This window comes from Panthera tigris, chromosome C1, assembly GCF_018350195.1.
Source record: "Panthera tigris isolate Pti1 chromosome C1, P.tigris_Pti1_mat1.1, whole genome shotgun sequence".
Lineage (NCBI taxonomy): Eukaryota > Metazoa > Chordata > Mammalia > Carnivora > Felidae > Panthera > Panthera tigris.
In genome coordinates, this window is record NC_056667.1 from 185,238,393 (window position 1) to 185,251,651 (window position 13,259).

The 13,259-nt window shown below is 38.4% G+C and overlaps 2 protein-coding genes across 5 annotated transcripts in view; one reads left to right on the plus strand and one right to left on the minus strand.

Annotated features, from left to right (window-relative positions):
• On the minus strand, positions 1–12,061 carry PPIL3 (peptidylprolyl isomerase like 3). The gene is made up of 7 exons (XM_015541003.2): positions 11,702–12,061; positions 11,067–11,143; positions 9,710–9,784; positions 8,140–8,233; positions 7,351–7,418; positions 3,963–4,081; positions 1–407 (listed from the first exon to the last, which is right to left on the minus strand). The coding sequence occupies exons 2-7, from the start codon at positions 11,067–11,069 to the stop codon at positions 281–283; spliced, it is 486 nt and encodes a 161-aa protein (XP_015396489.1). The 5' UTR covers positions 11,070–11,143; positions 11,702–12,061; the 3' UTR covers positions 1–280.
• NIF3L1 (NGG1 interacting factor 3 like 1) overlaps positions 12,052–13,259 on the plus strand; it is a 23,005-nt gene continuing 21,797 nt past the window's right edge. Inside the window, exon 1 of one of the 4 annotated variants that reach the window (XM_042995036.1) lies at positions 12,052–12,127. The gene's annotated coding sequence lies outside the window, so the exon portion shown is untranslated. Of the gene's footprint in view, positions 12,128–12,152; positions 12,336–13,259 lie in introns of those variants that run through there. The other 3 variants (XM_042995035.1, XM_007090011.3, XM_015541001.2) reach the window with 3 other exon arrangements.

Here is a 13,259-nt window from a genome sequence, read left to right on the forward strand (position 1 = left end):
TCAGCATTTAAGAATGAATGTTTATATGTAATAATTAAACAAAAGGGCTTAAAAAAAATTAAACTTAAATACATTAGATGCTAGTTTTAGTAAGGAATATGCTCTAATAATGGGAATAAAAGCTGTGTAGGGCCCTTTGATACCACCAACTCATAGAAAATCTTATTTGTAAACAAGCAGAAGGATGATGCAGTCTCTTGACATAATTTAAAACTGGGTAAACCACAATAGGTGTGTTCCTCTGAATAGTCTGCCAAATATTCTTCCAGATCTATTATAGCTACTGTGCAAATGGATTGGCATGAATAGTTATGTCCTTAATGTGTACATCATTAAGAGGTCGGTATGTCTTCTCATTTACTGGTAACTTCTCCAATTCATCTAGAGTCTCTAGACCATCTATTACCCTGAAAGAGAAACCATATAAATGTATGAAACATACTATCGAAATACCTATAGCATTAGTTTCCTTAAAAGAAAAGGATAATGTCTCAAAGTTCTTTGAATTTCCTAGTTGAGTGTACAATAAAATATTGATTTGATTTTCTACCACAGATATGAGCCAAAATTCAAGAATTCATTTTTATGCCTTTAGATAATAGCAATGAATAGGAATATTACCACTAAAATATTCCCACAGCATAGCTACAAATGGGTCTAATATAACCATTCACAGATTTTCTTTACTATGGGAAATACCCAGAGAAACTATGTAAGGGTGACACTGTTGTTAATCAGTACTGCCCTATACTGAAGGTGCTGAAGTGGGTGGCCACTTTGCACTTTATTGTGTAAATACGGTATTTTTATACTTTTTTACATCTGGGCAACAACAAAAAACAGTAGTAATAAAATAAGAGGAGGGGAGATGGGACACTTAAACCCATTTACAGCAAACCCACTTCATGTTTTCACCAAGAAAAAAAAATATTGACAGCTATCCTTCTGGCAAGTTAGTCTAAAACATTTGCTAAGAAAAGGTGGCTTTAGATTATACCTCCTAGTTCAACTCAAATCAATTCTGGACACTTGTAGTATTACTCAAAAAAAAAAAGATAACAGAGGGGCGCCTGGGTGGCTCAGGTGGTTAAGCATCCGACTTCAGCTTAGGTCATGATCTCCCGATTCCTGGGTTTGAGCCCTGCGTAGGGCTGTGTGCTGACAGCTCAGAGCCTGGAGCCTGTTTTGGATTCTGTGTCTTCCTTTCTCTCTCTGCCTCTCCCCTGTTCACACTCTTGTTTCTCTCTCTCTCAAGAATAAACATTTAAAAAAATGTTTAAAAAAAAGATAACATATTTACATTTTATTTTCCATTTCTTCTTTAAAATTTTTTTATTTACTTATTTTGAGAGAGAGAGAGAGAAAATCCCAAGCAGACTACACACTGACAGCACAGAGTCCAATGTGGGGCTTGAGCCCACAAACCCTGAGATCATGACCTGAGCAGAAACCAAGAGTCAGATGCTTAACCAACTGAGCCACCCAGGTGCCCCCTATTTTGCCTTTTTTTTTTTTAAATGTTTGTTTATTTTTGAGAGAGAAAGAATGTGAGTGGAGGAGGGGCAGAGAGAGAGGGAGACACAGAATGTGAAGCAGGCTCCAGGCTCTGTCTGGGCTGTCAGCACAGAGCCTAATGTGGGGCTGGAATTCAAGACCCCGCACGAGATCAAGACCTGAGCACAAGTCAGGCGCTTAACCGACTGAGCCACCCAGGCACCCCTACATTTCTAATAACCTTTTGAATTTACTTCCAAATGTAGAACCATTAAAGTCTTTAAATTTTAAGTTTCAAAAGCTGTCTCTCCTCCTGGGTCAATAAGAGAAACAGAGGATATGGGAAACAGATCTCAGGCAAAAAAGGGCATGTAAAATTGAGGCCAGTAGGTCAAGTATTTTGGGACATGGGCCCCTTTGAGAATCAAAGGAAAGCTATGTACTGTATTCCCAGAAATAAATGTGTTGTATATATATAAAACACAGTTGCAAGGAATTAAGGGACCTAAGGTTAAGAATTGTTTTTTTTTTTTAACTTTTTTTCAATGTTTTTACTTGTTTTTGAGAGAGAGAGAGAGAGAGAGAGCACGAGAGCGAGCATGAGCTGGGGAGGGGCAGAGAGAGAGGAAGACACAGAAGCTGAAGCAGGCTCTAGGCTCTGAGCTGTTAGCACAGAGCTCAGCTCTGGGCTCGAAATCACGAACTGTGAGATCATGACCTGAGCAGAAGTCAGACGCTTAACCAACTGAGCCACCCAGGTGCCCCTTTTTAAACTTTTTTTTAAAGTTTATTTATTTATTTTTCAAGAGAGAGAGGGAGACAGTGGGGAGTGGAGGGGCAGATAGGGAAAGAGAGAGGATTCCAAGCAGGCTCCAAACTGTCAGTGCAGAACCCAATGCAGGGCTGAAACTTACACACTGAGATTATGACCTGAGCTGAAACCAAAAGTCAGATGCTTAATCAACTGAGCCACCCAGGGGCCCCAAGAAGCTTTGTTTTTAACTCTAGTTTTATCACAAATCTAGTAACATAAACCCTAGTAATTAATGATTAATAATTCTGAATGGTGACTTAAAGGAGAAAATAAAAGGAAGAGAACCTGAATTATTTACGTCCAGGCAAATACTACTAAAGGATGTAATATTTCATTAATTTCACTGGTTATTAATCTATAAATCAGACATATGTATATGGAATGAAATATAAGAGTTGCTGAGTCTTCTATTTTTCATTAACCTAACTTGGAATTCAAACTGTTAAATAAAAGAAACTATAACTGTACCTTGGTTTATTGAGCATGTAAATATTTGTTGAATAAACAGACAAGTTGACTTCTTGCTGATTTATGAAAGCAATTCCCAGGCATAGTGCTTATAGTGAATATTCTGGCAGAGCTTGCTAAATGCCTCCCTAGGAGTCAGGCACCCTCTCTTCTTGCAGAAACCTCATTTTACTAAGAATGGCAATGTGTCTAGCCAAAAAACATTTCCTACCCTCCCTTGTAGGTAAGAGGAGGCCTCATTGCTAAGTTCTGGGTCTTCTAGGGAAGGTCTTTAAAAAGGGGCTTACTTGGGGTGCCTGGGTGGCTCAGGTGGTTAAGCATCCGACATTGGTTCAGGTCATGATCTCACAGTTTGTGAGTTCAAGTCCTGTGTCGGGCTCTGTGCTGACAGTTCAGAACCTGGAGCCTGCTTTAGAATCTGTGATTCCGTCTCTCTCTGCCCCTCCCCCACTCACGCTCTGTCTCTCAAAAAATAAATAAATGTTAAATAAATAAATAAAAATAAAAAGGGGTTTACTCGGGGCGCCTGGGTGGCGCAGTCGGTTAAGCGCCCGACTTCAGCCAGGTCACGATCTCGCGGTCCGTGAGTTCGAGCCCCGCGTCAGACTCTGGGCTGATGGCTTGGAGCCTGGAGCCTGTTTCCGATTCTGTGTCTCCCTCTCTCTCTGCCCCTCCCCCGTTCATGCTCTGTCTCTCTCTGTCCCAAAAATAAATAAAAAAACGTTGGAAAAAAAAAAAAAAAAAAGGGGGGTTTACTCAGCTGACAAGCAACTAGTAAACTTTTGCTCTTCCTCCTTCCTTCTGCCTGGAACCCATGTTGTGACTCGAGCTGTGCTGCTTACATTATGACCGTGAGCTGAGCTTGGGGATGGATGATAAAGATGGTTGAGGAAGAAGAGGCACCACTTAGAATATTGGTGACAAAAATGAACCATCTTTCTTCATAAGAAGAAATCCATTATATAACTGATACTTTGCATAACGATCCTGAAAAAAGTATTGGCTCCTATTTCGCAAAATAAAGGAATTAAGGCTTGAAGAGGTTATAAATTCCCAAGGTCACAGGGCTGGTAAGTGGAGGGCTTACCAGGTATATTTAGCTTTCTTTTTTTTTTAAGCGTTGATTTATTTTAAAAAATAAATTCCAAAAGGAATTTCCAAAGGAAACCATAACCAGAATACTCACTTTCCAAATACTGTGTATTTCATATCCAAATGTGGCTGCTTGCCATAGGTGATGAAGAACTGAGATCCATTGGTGTTTGGGCCATTATTAGCCATAGATACAACACCTCTAACATTGTGCTGTAAAAGACAGGCCAAAATATTGATTTAACTGTGTTTTTATATAAATGTTCCAAATAATAGGACTGAAACAAGACCTGAACTCTTTCAGGGACCAAGAAAACACTTAATCAGTTTCTATTAGGGCTAATCTAAATGATCAGTTTCTGGATTATCTATATTTCTGAAACCTTGTATGTAAATTGTTTATATCAAATCATGTGCCCCAATTAATTTCATTTTCACTTTAGAGAAGTACAGTCACAAACACTTAGCAATACCAATATATGATAGGAATCCTTACATTTACATTAAGGAACAGTGTGCTGGCATGAAACAATCAGGCAGACAATAAAACCAAAATCCCCATAACCTCTTCACACATACACTAGACTCTGGCTAGTTTCTTTATCTGTAAAACAAGGGAGGGAGGTTGGACTAGTTCAGGGGTTTATTCAGAATTGAAATGCTCACAAGGGTAAGCAAATAATAAATTAACTGAACAGAATGTAAACATTACAGAGGCTGGCAAAAGGAATGGTGTTATCTCTTGCCTAATGGCCCTAATTTTTTTTTTTAAACCAATGGCCATAGATAATACATCTGTGGATCTTCCACCCAAGGGCAGTCAGTTCACAACCCAGGACTAGATGATCGAAGGAAGGTCTCCTATAGCTTTAATATTTATGATACTATTTGTTATAAAAGGGACTTGTGTAAAAGAATTAAAAAGACTTTACTGATAAGATTGAAGACGTGACAGAACTGTGTTACAAGGAGGTGCAATATAAAAGATCATAAATAACTCTAATGATTATTCTCTCTTTAGCTATTCATCAGGGGACACTAATGACACAAGCAATGGAGATACAACTGCATCAAGATATTAATGCTTTATTGACTTCCTAAAGGTGACTACCAGTCAAATGTTATATTTGATACATGCACCAGAATGTATGTACCACTTATAACTTAATAAAATACTTAATAACCTATTTCTAAGATTTAAGAATTCAAATTTACCAAACTGTTGCATATGCCTACTACTCCTCTCATCTATTACCCCAGCCTCTCCAAAAGTGAACCATTATCCTACTATCTTTATATATGCCTAAACAATATATTGTTTCCTTTTTCTTATTTCTGAGCTCTCTAAAGTAGTATCTTACTATTTGTAGTCTTCTGGGAAGTGCTTTTTACACTATCATTTTCTTTCTAAGATTTACACACATACGTGTGTAGTTCTGATTTTTACTGCTTTATATTATTCCACAACTGAATATACTACAGTGTACATTTTATGATCAATGGACATTTGGGTTGTTTTTAGATTTTTGCTGTTAAAAAAACACTCTAGGAACACTCTTGTACTGTTTCCTGATGCATTTGTACAAGAGTTTTCTAGGATAAACATTTGGGAATGGAATTGCTGGATCAGGGTATGTGAATATTCAATACACACCCTCAACTCTGCATATCAAGATAATGGTTCTTTTCAAAAAATTTTTTTTAACATTTATTCATTTTTGAGACAAGAGACAGAGCACAAACAGGTGATGGGCAGGGAAAGGGAGACACAGGATCTGAAGCAGTCTCCAGGCTCTGAGCTGTCAGCACAGAGCCTGATACCGGGCTGGAATTCATGAAGTGTGAGATCATGACCTGAGCTGAAGTTGGACGCTTGACCGACTGAGCCACCCAGGTGCCCCTAAAGGTAATGATTCTTAATCTTGACTGTAGGTATCACCAGGAAACCTGAAAATATAATCTAGGTCCTAATCAGTCCTCCTATTTTTCTCTACATTTAGGGGGTTGTAAGACCTTAATATTTTATATTTTTACAACTACACGTGAGTCTGTAATACCCAGTGTTGAAAATCACTGGTATAGGATGGTGGATTAGTGTTGAGGAGGCAGTTAGTTATTAATTAATGCCTAAAAAGTTCTTGTTTGTAATTCATGAAAAGAATGACTTATAATTTATCACCTCCCAACCCCAACTCCTATAACCAAAGTAATGTTTCCTTATGATAGAAAAACAAAATGAAGAAAAAAAAATTACTCCTAGTACCACCATCCAGACATAAACACTGCAATGAATTTTTTTCAGAGTTTTCTTGGGCATATTTTAATGTAACTGAAATACAATACTAAGTTATATATTCTTTAAAAAAAATTTTTTTTATGTTTATTTATTTTTGAGAGAGAGAGAGAGAGAGAGAGAGAGACAGAGTGTGAGCAAGAGAAGGGCAGAGAGAGAGAGAGACACACACAGAATCTGAAGCAGGCTCCAGGCTCTGAGCTGTCAGCACAGAGCCTGATGCGGAGCTCGAACTCACAAGCCATGAGATCATGACCTGAGCCAAAGCTGGACGATTGACTGACTGAGCCACCCAGGCACCCCCTAAGTTACATATTCTTACTGAGCAGAATTTATCTTTTTCTAATTTCTAAAGTTATCATTCTATGCAGATACAAAGCTTAAAAGACCATATGATAAACTGTTAGCAGATGTCACCTCTGGGAAATGACACTTATTTATTTTAATTTTTTAAATTTAATTTAAAATAAGATTTTTAAAAAATAGGCATGCATTAGTTTTTTAGTAAAAAAAAAAAAAAAAAAAAAAGTTCTTGGGGTGCCTGGCTGGCTAAATTGGTAAAGCATGCCCTCTTAATTTTCGGGTTGTAAGTTCGAGCCCCATGTTGGATACACAGATTACTTAAAAATAAAATCTTAAAAAAAAAAGGAAATAAAAGTTTGAAAAACACAGAAAAATATGACAAAGGAAATAAAAACCTCTAATTTTACCATGCTATGCATTTCTCTTTAACGTAGTTGGGATCTACCACAGGTATTAAGTTAATACAGGAATATTCAAAGATCTAACAGAAAATGTTGAAAGTTGGACATTGATAATGGGCAGTATTGCAACCAGGAAGTCTTTCTTCCCTACTATCAAAAAAAGCCCAATGATTCAGGTCATTCAACATAAATTTTATAGTGAGACATTAGGCCCTTTTGGTACATTACTGATTAAAACATTTCAGGTTGGGCACACAGATAAGCTCACTTAATATCAAGATTCATGTGATTGTGAGATTCTAGAATATATTTTAGGCAACAACTGCCATTTATAATTTCTCCCTGGCATTTATCAAGTGTACTACTAGAAAAAAAGTATGTTTGTATACTAATAACATTAACTTGTGTTACTACAACATATGTATTAAAGGTTTCAAGTGTAAACAAGGCATTAGAAACCAGATGTTGATACATTGGAGATATACCTTAAGATATTCACTATATTCATCCTCAAATTTCTTGCCCCAGATACTGTTACCTCCTCTTCCGGTACCTATATTACAAGACAAGCAAATCAAAAGAAGTATCTAATTAAAGTTGAGAAAGGGTTCATTTTCTAAAACAAAAGGGCTATTTTATAACTTGTTAAATACAAATAAAATTTGACATGTCCTCTCCTCAAAATTTCACTTTACAGACTGGAAAAATAAAGTATCTCTACAAAAAACCCAATCCCCTCCCTATCAATATTGTTCATATTTTACTTTAAATCTAAGTGCTGGTAGCTTCGACTAAAAATTTCTTGCTAGGGTAAGGGGCCTGGTTATAAAAATTCTATGTAGGGGCTCCTGAGTGGCTCAGTTGGTTAAGCGTTTGACTCTTGATGTCAGCACAGGTCATGATCCCAGGGTCAAGGGATCAAGTTCTGCGTCCATGCTCAGCATGGAGCCTGCTTAAGATTCTCTCTCTCTCTCTCTCTCTCTCTCTCTCTCTCTCTCTCTCTCCCTCCCTCCCTCCCTCCCTCCCTCCCTCCCTCCTCCCTCCGCCCCTCTCCCCCCACTTTCGCTCTCTCTCAAAAAAACAAAAAAAATCCCCAACACAACAATCCACATGCTTATATTTTATCTATTTTATAAAAATTAAATAAATTTTATTTAAAAAATATTTTGAGTATAGTTGACACACAATATTACATTATATATTTTTCTATTCTTTGTCTACCCTCTTTTTCACACTATATACCCAATTCTCTAGATATTAATAGAATAACTTACCTGTTGGATCTCCTGTTTGAACCATGAAACCCTTGATATTTCTATGAAATATACATCCATTGTAGTAATTACTGGCACAAAGAGCCAAGAAATTCTGAAAAGAGTAAAAATAATAACTGGGAAATGATATAACAGAAACATTTAAAGAACAAACTGTATTTACTGAAAACACTATAACAATGTATTTATGTCTTTTAGGCGTTACATTGGATAATGTCACTTCTCTGCCTAAAACACTTTGCTTCCTTCTGTTTTTGGAATAAAACACACAATCTTCAGTAGGGCCTAATAGGCCCTTCATGACCTGGCCTACCTCTGCATCTCATGTGATAATAACTTCTTTCTGTTACTTACTGTGTTAACCCCATCATCCTTCTGAAAATTCATCCACAAGAGGTAAGCATTCCTATCTTGAGGCCTTTGTACTGCTATCTCTATACCTGGCATATTCTTTTTATATGTCTTTCTATGGAGATGCCTTCATTATTTTTCTGCATGTGATTTAAGTATCACTTTCTTGGTTAGGCCTGCCCTCACCTTCTTTTAAATAATTATTTTCTGTTAGTCCCTACATCAACACTTTATTTCTTTCAAGACATTATCACGTTCTAGAATCACTTTTTTTTTCTAGAATGAATCCCTCCCTGTCCCCCCTCCCTCCTCCAATGCTTATCTTCTCAGCTAGAATATCAGTTTCACGAAGGCAAGGAATGTCTCTTGGTCATTACAGTACTCCCAGACCCTGGCAAGATAGCCTTTCATAAATAATTGTAGATTTTTTTTTTTAAGTTTGAGAGAGAGAGAGTGCACACGTGAACGAATGCCCATGTGCATGAGGGGCAGAGAGAGAATCCCAAGCAGACTCTGCACTGACAGCAGCAGAGCCTGACTTGGGGTTTGATCCTACAAACCATAAGATCATGACCTGAGCCAAAATTACAAGTCGGTGCCTAACCAACTGAGCCACCAGGTGTCCCCATAAATAAATGTTGAATGAATATATAGAGAGCCAGTTCTTTCCTTCTTTGTCATTTAAACAAGTAAAATAACATAAGAAACAGTTATCTTACCTAACATGGTAATGATTACTTATATTTCCAGAGGAAAATAAGTCAAAAGAAAAAGATACCAGCCACTCTATGGTTAGAGAAAAATTATCTACTCTTTCTTTGATCCTCAAAGGTGAAGTGGAAACCAGGCCAATAATTCTAATGGATAGTTTTTCCTGACAATGGTTTTGTATTTTTAAATTTTATGTTTATTTATTTTTGAGAGAGATCATGTATGCATGTGTGTGCAGGGGAAGGGCAAAGTGAGGGAGGGGTAGAGGGCTGCCATGCTGGCAGCAGAGAGCCTGTTGTAGGGCTGGAACTCAAGAATCTGAACCATGAGATCAGGACCTGAGCTGAAGTCAGACACTTAACCAACTAAGCCACCTAGCCGCCCCATGACAATAGTTTTATAGACAAGTTTTTTTTTAATTTTTATATTTTTAGGTTAGATAATTTGATTTCAAAATGGTTATCCTGTTGCATTAACTCATTTTTAATATGTACATAATGGTACTTACCTCACATGTTTTGGGTGTCCTTTCACAGAAGACTTCTATTTTAATATCACCTACATCTGTATGTAGTGTCACTGACTAAAAAGGAGAGAGAATGTGAGAACAATTAAGATTTCTTCGGATGACTTTATGCATTGTATTATTTCCCAAACTAGATTAAAGATGACAATCTGAATGAAAACACAGAAAGAAATACCATTTCAGAGATGACCTATCCACATAGCTGAGAAGCTGTACTTCTTCAAAATTTATTTCAGCAGTAGAAAAAAAACTCCAGATGATAAATATATGTTAATGTAAAATAGTATCCACCCTAAAAACTTGACAGTAAATACTGTGATGGAAATACTTAAAGTTTGAATTTTTCATCAATAAAAATGAAAACAATGGTTAGTTAGTATTACTGATTTAAATAGCAACTCCCCAACATCATTAATATATATTGAAAAATAGTAAGAAAATGACTTTTCAAAACATAGTCTGCACCATTTCCCTTAATGTAATTAAATTGAGAGACAGTGTTAAAAACAATTCCTTTCTTCACTAAAGACAACAATTCTCAGTTTTTCTAGATTCTAAATGTGCAGAGATAACCATATTACTCTTGCTTGCTTGTTTTTTGTTTATCTGATGTTGAGTAACATTCCTTTTGTTACCCATTGTGGGGTGGGATTCTGAGAGGTTATTATTTTTTTAATGTTTATTTTTGAGGGGGGAGGGGCAGAGAGAGAGAAGGAGACAGAATTTGAAGCAGGCTCCAGGCTCTGAGCTGTCAGCACAGAGCCTGACACCGGGCTCAAACTCAGGAACCTCAAGATCATGACCTGAGTGAAGTCAGAAGCTTAACCAACTGAGTCACCCAGGCGCCCCTGGCGGGGTTATTCTGAGGCTTCCTTTTTCATTTCTCTTCTTCCAGTAGTATCCAGCAGTCAGAGAGTATGTTCAGGTTGATAGAGGGCAGGAGTGTGTGTGAGGTGGGGTTGGGGGGTGGGGGGGAGACAGCATGATTCTCATTGCTTTTCTTCTACTTCAAGCTCTAGTTGCCCACCTTAGAACAAACAAAAGGATCCAATTAAAATGATCACACCTGGCTATACGCTTCAACTCCCTCTTTCCATCTATATGTTGTAATCAGTCTTTTTCTGTAAAAAGTAAATTCTATGCATTTTAAGTGAAAACACTGAAGAATTTAAAAGTAGTTTTGTTTCTGGCTTTGTTTAGAGGCATCATACATTTTATGCTTCTACAGTTTATCATTTCTGTCTTGCCATTGAAAGTTCATGCAATTTTATTTCCCTTCAATGAATTTCTAAAAATTATTTATAATGAAACACATTCATAAGAATTGTGTAAAACTTACCATTTTTCTTCCTGATGGTTTCGGGAAGTATTATTGCTTAATTTCTCAGTCTCCCCGAGAGAAGTTAGAAAACGAATCTTTATTCCCAAAAGAGAAAAGAATTAAGTTCATTTTCCTCTCTTAATTCACACATGCTCATTTTTAATGCATATTTAAAATGCCTACAATAGCACCCTCTAAGTAATAAAAATTTGGTTATGGAAATGAGGAGATCCTATCCGACTCAAGCCCCTCAATCTCTTACTTCCCCTGCTCACTCTTCTTCAAAAGCCTCCTCGCAAACTCCGCAACTAGCCAGGTACATTTCCGCCTTGGGATCTAGGCACTGGGTGTTCCCTTTGTCTGGAACACTTATACTTAGACATCTGGACAGCTAGTTTCCTCACGTCCAAGTCTCTGCTCAAAAGTCAGGTCTCACTGGCCTGATAACTCTATTTAAAACTGCCTTGACTCTAGTGCCTGTCCAATTTCCTTTTTTCATAGCACTTATCGCTAATACAGTACATATTTTTCTAATTAAATCTGTTCCAACACCACCCTCCCCGCCCAGAATGCTGACGCAAGCCCAAGAACTAAAACACGGAGCTTGACAAGTGTCTCAATAAGTGAATGAAAGAGTGTGTGATATTACTTACCGCTTCAGTTAGCACAGCTCTAATTGAAACGACAGATGCCGTTCCTTGCAGATGCCCATGTTTCGGAATAAGTGTCTTAGGGCTACCGGAAGTCGAGCGCGGGACCCATTAGCGAGAACGCCCCTCTCCTGCTCGCCTCCTTTTCCCTTCCAGCCTCATTGCTATCTCAAACCAAAATGACTATAACTAGGAAGACAGTGTCATTTATCTTCACCTGGTACGCTTTTGACAGTGAACGGGAGCTCTTTTAATAATAATACAAAGACACAAAACGTAAACCGGAACTATTCTGGGCAACCTCCAGAAGTGCCTTGGGTTCAGACGTAAAATGGGAAGGACCACTTCCGCCCAGCTCCTTTCCCCCGCCCCATCTTGCAATGCCAAGAGTCCCTGCGCAGGACCGGAAGTGGTGCTAGAGGAGAATTGGTGAGTCCTGGGCTATTTATTCCCGCTTGGCCAGGCCCAGGTTAGCGTAAATTGTAGGAGTTGTGAGATTGCGTCTGTGAAAGGAGGCAGAGGAGGAGACAGGGGCAGGAAACTGCCTTGTGGCATAAGAGCATAGGGCACCAGGGGAGCAGGGGTCCTAACTCAGGAGTTTCTGCCAGTGCCTGGTCTCGTCACTGTCCTGGAAAAGGTCTGAAGTGGGACTGAAATGTCGGGTAGATAAAGTAACGTAAGAGGGTGCAGTTCGCAGGCTGTAAAGTGGTCCCTACTAATGTATTTTAAAAACAGTGCTTACTCTAGGCCAGGCATTGTTCCCAGCTGTACGGTTAAATCTTGTGACAACACTATAAGCAGGGCACTTTTATTCTCATTCTAAAGAAGGTGAGACAGCAGAGGTTGAGACATTTGTTACACAGCTGTGGTTCTGGGAGTTCGTTGCGTTTCAGAATGGGTCCTCCAACCCACAATGCTATGCCGCCTCCCATTGTTAATTGTTGCGTCAAGCTTCTCGGTTTTCTAAAAATGGAGGGTGTTCTATGTTATTTACAAGGGTTCTTTCAAATTTAGCAGTAAATAACTCAAAAGTGGTATGGTGGCCCACTAGGGCTTCACTTTCAAGGCCTGCCAGATTTAGAAGAGTCTGGAAAGTGGGGCAGTATCAGAACTTGGAAATTCGAGAGTGGAAGTGGTATAAGGACCTTTAGAAGGTCTTCCGAGACCTTAGGCTTCAGTGGATTTTGTAGGGTCTGCATCATTTCTTTGTTTTTGTTTTTAAGAAAAAGCGTGCGGGGCGAGGGGCAGAGGGAGAGAGAGAATTCCATGCAGGCGCCGTGGGGCCTGACACGGGGCTTAATCGCAGGACCCTGGGATCATGACCTGAGTCAAAATCAAGAAGAATTGGGTACTCAACCAACTGAGCCCCCACCCCCACCCCCCCGCCCCGGGCGCCCCATTCAAATCAGATACTGAACAAGTACTCACATCTCTTAGTAAACATTTCTGCTGAAAAAAATAGTTTTTTTCAACAAATTTGTTAAACATTTTTGTTGAAAGAATTTGTTTTTGAAATTAATGGGTTATGACTAATTTGGTAAAATTTACAATTGGCCATGCT

Bases quoted from the DNA above. Each gene is read 5' to 3' on its own strand.
- PPIL3 (XM_015541003.2), bottom strand. The intron at 7,419-8,139 runs GTAAGTTATTCT...CTTGTAATATAG, and splicing joins TCAAACAGGAGATCCAACAG to GTACCGGAAGAGGAGGTAAC. The intron at 4,082-7,350 runs GTATATCTCCAA...TGTCTTTTACAG, and splicing joins AATATAGTGAATATCTTAAG to CACAATGTTAGAGGTGTTGT.